Here is a 7,592-nt window from a genome sequence, read left to right as displayed (position 1 = left end):
CCGGCAGCCCCCCGCACCGCGGCCGACCCGGAAGCGCAAGCGCCAGCCGGCGCCCGGGCGGGGGAGGCGGCGGCCATGGCGGCCGGCGGCCCCTTCCGCTTCGCTCCCGCGCGGCTGCGCTTCGCCGCCGAGCACCCCTTTTTCGAGGTGGGCGCCCACCCCCCCCGATGCCCCCTGCGGCGCGGCCGCCCCTCGCCGGCGGCGGGGCGGCGAGCCGCGCTCTTGCCCGCCCTGGGGCAGCGGGCGCGGCTCTGAAGCGGCTCCCGCCCTCTTGTCCGCAGGACGGCGACGTGCACCGGCACCTGTGCTTGCGGGACGCGGTGGCGAGCGCCGCGGAGGCCCCCGAAAGACCCCGGTAAGGCCGCCGGGTGCCCCCCGGCGCCCCGCGGAAGGGCGCCCCTAGCCCGGCATGGCCCCGTCCGCTGTCAAGGCCGGGCGCCGCCGCACCCCGAAGCCCTTGGGCGCCTCTTCGCCAAGCCGGCGCCCGTGTGGGGAGCCTGGGCGGCGCTGCTCAGGCAGGAGGCCGGCGCGGACCCGGAGTCCGGGCCCCAAGCTCCCTCCTCGCCCTCCCTCGGCTGCCCGCTTTGGCTGCCCCACGAAACGAGGGCAGGCTGCTCTGGCTCCTGCCTTGGGGCCAGGGGGGCAGGAGGAGGGTGCGATGGAAGGTGCCGGGGCCCCAGTGGGAAGGAAGAGGTGAGTGGATGCCCCAAGCCGAGGGGCCGTTGCAGTGCTCCTTCACAAAAGTTGGCTCTCTGCACTTCCTTTCAGCACTTCCGAGATGTTTTGCCATGCCACTGGATGCTGCCAGGTTTTCCACACCTTGGAAAGTTATGAGCATCACTACAACGTGCTGCACAGGAATGTTTGTTCTTTTTGCAAGCGCTCCTTCCCTTCACCGCATTTGCTAGATATTCATATTCTGGAATGGCACGACTCCCTTTTCCAAATGATGGCTGAGAAACGCAACATGGTAAGCAGCAACAAGGCCAGTTTAGGGCAGCCTGCCCACATGAGTGCCATCATGGCTCTGAGGCTGTTCAGAATGCAGCCTAATTGTAGCTATTGTCACAACTGTACAGACCAGTTGCAGAATAGTTCGTGTGGCGGACCAGTACTCTGGATCTAACAGTATAAAGAAGTGGATGACTGTCTTGTTTCAAAATAGGCTGAATCCTGACAAGGTGGAGGATGGTGCATACAGAAGGTACATAGCTCAGGGGTACCTCTAGGTCAGGCTTTAACACTTGAGGCTCCAGTGGCCTTGGTGGCACAGGGTGCATTTAACCAGCTTTAGCTGTCCACCAGCTATGACCACCCCTGAGCAGAGATTCAGGTGATGGTGAACCATGTTTTTGTAGCCTCCTAAATACTATGGTGTATTTTATGCAAGGCCACCCTTGAAGAGGGCTTGGAATCTGAGAATATGGCAGAATGTGGTTGCCAGAGCTGTAGTCGGGTCAGCTGGATGGCAGCATGATAGAGCAGCCCATGAAGAGTAATACTGTTTGTTTGCTTCTCAATCCTGTTTGGGCTGCTGGTGCAGATCTTTAAGCCTCAAACACCTGAAAGAAAATCTCTTTTTTGCATGACGCTGCCATATCTGAAGTTCCTCAGGGGAAACTTTTCTTTGGATTCCTTTGTTAAGAGAAGTTAGTGTAGGAACTAGGCAGAGGGCTTTCTGTGCAGAGTTGCCTTGGCTCTGGAATGTTTGTTGTGTTGTGTTCTGCATTTTAATTCGTATTCTCTTGCATACTTCTCTTATATTCTAGGAAATGTGGGTTAAAATATTTTAAATGGCTATATAAAGTGAGTCCCACTCATTGGCTCCTCTTTCTTGCTGAAATTTTGTCGAACAGTGACTTTTCGCTGAGACAGTTCCTACCCCACCGCATGAGTGTGTGCCACCAAGGACGGTAGTCTGAGCCTAAGGCCTTTTGCAGCCATAGTGAACACCCTGTTGTGAAGCTACAGCCCTTTCCTCGTGAAAGATGTGCACCATGACCTTGCATTTCTTGTCCCCTTTCTAGTACCAATGTTTGGTAGAGAGCTGTCCACAGAAGTTCAAAAGCAGCAAAGACCGTCGAGATCATTTAGTCAAAGTTCACCAGTACCCATCTGATTTTCGCTTTGATAAAACCCTGAAATGTAAAAGGTAAGTGGAGGAAGGAACTAGAGGAATGACTCTCCTTGAAATCATTCTAACAAGGAAGAGCTGGTGGACAAAGTGGCAGTTACAGGAATTCTGGGGCAACCTGCTCAAGCCATACTTAAATTCTTGATTCTAAAGGAAGCAAAAGCCAAATGTAGCCAAACACATGCTCTGGATTTAAGAAAGCTGATTTTGATAAACTCAGTACAATGATAAGCAAAGTCTCATAGAAAGTGACTCGAAAGAGAAAAGGAGTCCAACATGGGAGGGAGTATATACAAAGGAGATTCTAATGGCACAATTACAGAAATTCCAACAAGGAAATAGAAGACAACAGAAGAAGCCCAAGTGGCTTCGCAAAAAACTTAGAGATGCCGAAAGCAAAAAATGACATGTACAGGAAGTGAAAGGAAGATCAGGCTTGTTGTTAGTCGCGAAGTCGTGTCCGACCCATCGCGACCCCATGGACATCATTCCTCCAGGCCTTCCTGTCCTCCACCATCAGCCGGAGTCCACCCAAGTTCACCCCAACTGCTTCAGTGACTGCATCCTGCCACCTCATCCTCTGCCCTCCCTTTCTTCTTTTACCATCTATTGTTCCCAGCATTAGGCTCTTCTCCAGGGACTCCTTCCTTCTCATTAGGTGGCCAAAGTATTTGAGTTTCATCTTCAGGATCTGGCCTTCTAGAGAGCAGTCAGGGTTGAACTCCTCTAGGACTGACCGGTTGGATCGCCTTGCGGTCCAAGGGACTCGCAGGAGTCTCCTCCAGCCCCACAATTCAAAGGCCTCAATCCTTTGGCGCTCACCCTTCTTTATGGTCCAGCTCTCACAGCCCTACATTGCAACTGGGAAAACCATGGCCTTGACTATATGCACTTTTGTTGACAGGGTGATGTCTCTACTTTTTAGTATGCTGTCTAGATTTGCCATAGCTTTCCTCCCCAGGAGCAAGCGTCTTTTAATTTCTTGGCTGCAGTCCCCGTCTGCAGTGATCTTGGAGCCCAGGAAAATAAAATCTGTCACTACCTCCATTTCTTCCCCCATCTATTTGCCAGGAAGTGAGAGGACCGGATGCCATGATCTTAGTTTTCTTAATGTTGAGTTTCAAGCCAACTTTTGCTCTCTCCTCCTTCACCCGCATCAAGAGGCTCTTTAGTTCCTCTTCACTTTCTGCCATGAGAGTGGTATCATCTGCATATCTGAGGTTGTTGATATTTCTCCCAGCAATCTTAATTCCAACTGGTGATTCATCTAGCCCCGCCTTTCTCATGATGTGCTCTGCATATAAGTTAAACAGGCAGAGCAACAATATACAGCCTTGCCGAACTCCTTTCCCAATTTTGAACCAATCAGTGGTTCCGTGTCCAGTTCTCACTGTTGCTTCTTGACCTGCATATAGGTTTCTCAAGAGACAAATAAAATGGTCTGGGACTCCCATCTCTTTAAGAACTTGTCACAATTTGTTGTGATCCACACAATCAAAGGCTTTAGCATAGTCAATGAAGCAGAAGAAGATCAGGCTACAAAGGAAGAATACAGCCAAGAAGCATGGAATTGCAGGGATGGCGTCAGGAAGACTAAAGTTAGGAATTAACTAAACCTAGGAAAAAGATATCAAATGCATTGTTAAAGGATAGGGAATACTTGCCTCAGCAATTCTGCAAGTGAGGAGGATCTTGGAACTCCTGTAGATCACAAGCTGCATGTGAGTCAGCAATGTGATGTGGCTGCAAAAAGGACAAATGCTGTTTTAGGCTTCATTGAGAGAAGTATCACTTCTAAATCCCATGAAGGACTAGTGCCCCTTTAGTCAGCACTGGCTAGGCCACATCTGGAGTACTGTGTCTTGTTCTGGGGACCACTATTTTAAAAAGCTAAAGGCAAGTGGAAAAAGTTAAGAAGAGGGCAACAAGGATGATCAGGGGACTGGAAACAAAGCCTTATCAGGAGAGGTTGAAATAACGGCCTGAAATAATAGGCTCGCTCTATCTATCAATTGGTCTGTCTGTCTGTCTGTCTGTCTGTCTGTCTGTCTGTCTATCTATCTATCTATCTATCTATCTATTTAAAACTTTTCTATACCATCCCATACTTAGACGTCTTGGGACAGTTTACAACAAATTAATCCTAAAAATAGAAATAAAGATAACAGTTGCCCAGCATCCAATGTTAAAAACCCACTAACTAAAACAAATTAACAATTAAAATACTGGGAGAATAAAAAGCTTTTCATCTGACGCCAAAATGAAAGAAGCGTTGGCACCAGGCAGACCTCCCTGAGGTGTGTGTTCCACAAGTTACAGGAAGCCAGGTTCTTGCAGAACATCAGAAAGAACTTCCTGGTTGTTAGAGTAATACAACAATAGAGGCAACAACCTAGGAAGGCTGGGGGCGCTCCCACACTAGAGCCATTCAGGGTGCAACTGGAGAGCCAGCCGAGAGGGATGGTTTAACCTGGAGTCCTGCACTGAGCAGGGGGTTGGCCCTCGGGCCTCTTCCAGCTCTATTCTGTAAAACGCCTGAGTATCTACCTCCAGGGACAGGTAGGATGGGCATTCAGTGGAGTTGCTTTGGCAGTAACGCATGGAAATGAGGCCTGTGCACTTCTTGGAAGAGCAGTGGCTCCGCTCTATCCACGGCACTGCCACACTTGCTCTGTGCTGCCCGCACTCCTCTATCAGCAGCAGACAGTTGTCCCAATGCCCGCAGGACGCAGGTGCCCCATGAGGCAAGTTAAGCTGGCCGTGTGGGCCTTGGGGTCAGAGAGGGATGTGGAACTGGATGAACGTCCACCCAGAGCTGCTGTGGCGTGCTGACTTGGGTCTGCGCGTGGCTGTAAGGAGCGACTGGGCAGCATGTGCTGCCGTTCCTCATCACTGGCGCTTTTGGCTGAATCTCTAAAGGGCTGCTGGTCTCCCACCTCCACACGAAGAAAAAGGAAGGTAGATTTTAGGGCAAGTGTCGGGATTTGCCCAGGTGCGGTAGGAGGAGGAGGAGGAGAGGCCTCTGGTGTGGTTGCAGAATGCTCTTGGAACTGCTCAGCACCCTCACTCTGGGCTGTGCCTCTGCAGCAGCACAAAGCAAACGAGGCCTCCATTGAGCGAGAGCAGTGTGCCAATGGACGTGAACGACGGGGATGGCAAGCAGGCAGCGGCGGATGCCATGGAGCTGGGTTCCAGCGAGCCTGCTGTGGAGCACACCCTCCCACCTGCTGAGGAGAGGGCTTTGCATGCCCCAGTGCCTGAGAAGCGGCTCTATAGGTCCAGGTGGGTGCCTTTTGTCTTGTCAAGCCAGAGGGTTCACCTCCTCTCACTATTTCATTGTACCTCGCCCCTTTGCTGCTTCTGCATGGAAACTCACAGGTGTGTTTCTGCTTAGAATTATAATACCTTCGTGCAGAGGTGGGGCACTGTAATGTGCTTCACGATTCTGCTGCTTGTCCAGTGTACATTTGTTTCTGGGCAAACTGTCAAAAGCAGGTTGATGTGAGGACGCTGATGACCCTGAATAAAAACCTTGGGAACAGCTGCTTCTCATCTTTTGCAGGAAGATGCATAAATGGCACGCTAGGGGTGAAACATTGGACACTGAACTACCTATTTCTATTGGTGCATCCTCGGAAGAGTGAGAACTGTCCCCACCCCCAGCCTGTGAGAAGCTTAAGTTGTCCCAGCTTTGTACTTCAGCCATCACCCTTTTTAAAAAACACAAATGTTCTGTTGGTAGACGTGTGCCTGTCCATGGGGGAGGGTGTCCGAACACTTCACGCCTATTAATTTTACTTTGTGATGTGTAATTGGATGCCAGAGTAAAAGCCAAAAGAACTTCACCCTCTGCAGTACCATTTAGAGACACTAATATTTATAAATTGTTAAAGAAGTGTTGCAGCCATGGTGAAAAAAACAGAAGTGAGAACTATTGTAAAACCTCTTGGGCAAAGCATGAGTTTTATTGAGAACTGTCTTAGGCATGTCATGAGTGGAGCCAGCTGGTGCCAGGGGTCAGACTAGATGGTCTGGGAGACCCATTCTGACTCGCTCTGTTTCCATGTTATCTAGATTTAATTGGCATAATTAATGCTTTGAATGCATGACTTCACTTGCCTGGCCAATTTGTCTGCATATTTTAGGCTTTTGCTACCCAAATGACCAATCTTACGATGACACAGATACTTGTGATAGGAGTACTTCTGACATTACAACATCAGAAATAACTTAAGAAAAGAACTGTATCCCTCTGAGCTGACCAGCTCTTCAGCAGGAAATGAAAATCATTTTTAAATATTTCTTGCCCTGCCGCCATGGGCAGTGCACATTCGCATAATCAAGTCTTAAATGGTGATGCTCACATTCTTTGAATTTCTGAAAAACTCCAGCAGAGCTTTGCAGCTTTTAATCCGACAAGCGTTGTTTGTACTCTTGTTGCATTTTGTCTTCCAGAATCCCACGCACTATTTGCTTTGGGCAAGGGGCCACCCGTGGCTTCAGATGCAGGAAAAACCAGTCCTGAGGGGCCAGTGCACAGATCACCAAGAGCCTTTGGAGCACAGAGCAGCAGCTGTGTACGTGAAAAATATGGCAATGAGACACTGTGGACTCCCTTCTGTAGGGTGAGGGAGAGGCATGGGCTGTCCTCGGACCTTGAACTGAGGCAAAGCAAGCCTGGCGGAAGTGAGCCCCTGCGCCTCCTGAGGGAGGCATGTGATGGAAGCGTACCATTCGAGAGCTGCCATCTTCCGCTGGAAGCTGCTTGTGGAACGCAGCGCTATTCAATACTTCTGGAAGTACGGGAAATGAAAGTTGTCCAGATATTTTTATAATAAAATGTTCAGCGCTGCTGGATGGTGGGCAAAGTACACCTATCTCCCCAGTATTCCTTATAGCAACCCTGTAAAGTAGGGCAACATTATTCCCAAATTCCAGGTGGGAGAAGGAGCAGGTCCTGAGTGGGGGAGAGATGGCAGTGTGCTTAGTAGCGCCAGCAGCGTTTCAGCTGTGATCGTCTGCCCTTTGTGTGGGACTGAACCGTAACTCACGGGGACTTTGGCAGAGGACTGCTCTTTCTAACGGTGGGGACAACCTTGGGTGGAGAGTAGCCAGTCCGCCTCTTGCACGGGACAGGGGACTGGGCCTCCCCTCCCTGGGGACTTGGCTCCAAGCAGGGCCTTCCTGGCACAGGGCCTCTGCCTGGAGCAGTCTCAGGACGCCACCTCCAGGTCGCCCAGCCCAGGCTGCAGGCCAGGTTCCGGGCAGTCCTCCAGGCCGGGCAGCAGCGCCCACGACCCGCGTCCCTGCGGGAGGCCCGAGCGCCTCCGAGGCCGCCTCGACGGACGGGCCCCTCCGCGTGCTGCGCGGCCCAGGAGGCGCACCTGGCGCGGGGCGGGGCCCCAGACCGGCCCGGGGCTGCTTGGCGTGGGCGCGGCGCTTCTGGCTGCCGCGGAGC

The 7,592-nt window shown here is 51.4% G+C and overlaps 1 protein-coding gene across 2 annotated transcripts; it reads left to right on the top strand.

Annotated features, from left to right (window-relative positions):
• Window positions 1-41: 41 nt before the first annotated feature.
• Window positions 42-7,005, top strand: ZNF511 (zinc finger protein 511). Of its 2 annotated transcripts, none has more exons than XM_044437134.1 (6): window positions 42-147; window positions 282-355; window positions 769-970; window positions 2,028-2,152; window positions 5,222-5,416; window positions 6,590-7,005. In XM_044437134.1, exons 1-6 carry the CDS (start codon window positions 76-78, stop codon window positions 6,657-6,659), a joined length of 738 nt encoding a protein of 245 aa, XP_044293069.1. In that variant the 5' UTR covers window positions 42-75; the 3' UTR covers window positions 6,660-7,005. The 2 variants fall into 2 exon arrangements, with proteins under 2 accessions (XP_044293069.1, XP_044293070.1); XM_044437135.1 differs by having other exon boundaries at window positions 74-147; window positions 5,225-5,416.
• Window positions 7,006-7,592: the final 587 nt, after the last annotated feature.

Source organism: Varanus komodoensis, unplaced genomic scaffold (assembly GCF_004798865.1).
Source record: "Varanus komodoensis strain SLA01 unplaced genomic scaffold, ASM479886v1 scaffold3, whole genome shotgun sequence".
Taxonomy (NCBI): domain Eukaryota; kingdom Metazoa; phylum Chordata; class Lepidosauria; order Squamata; family Varanidae; genus Varanus; species Varanus komodoensis.
The sequence above is the reverse complement of the archived record's forward strand: the minus strand, read 5'-3'. Positions and strand labels throughout refer to the sequence as shown.

Coding starts and splice junctions, on each gene's coding strand:
- ZNF511 (XM_044437134.1), top strand. CDS start 76: ATGGCGGCCGGCGGCCCCTTCCGCTTCGCTCCCGCGCGGCTGCGCTTC. Junction 356..768: donor GAGGCCCCCGAAAGACCCCG/GTAAGGCCGCCG, acceptor ACTTCCTTTCAG/CACTTCCGAGATGTTTTGCC. Junction 971..2,027: donor TGGCTGAGAAACGCAACATG/GTAAGCAGCAAC, acceptor TCCCCTTTCTAG/TACCAATGTTTGGTAGAGAG.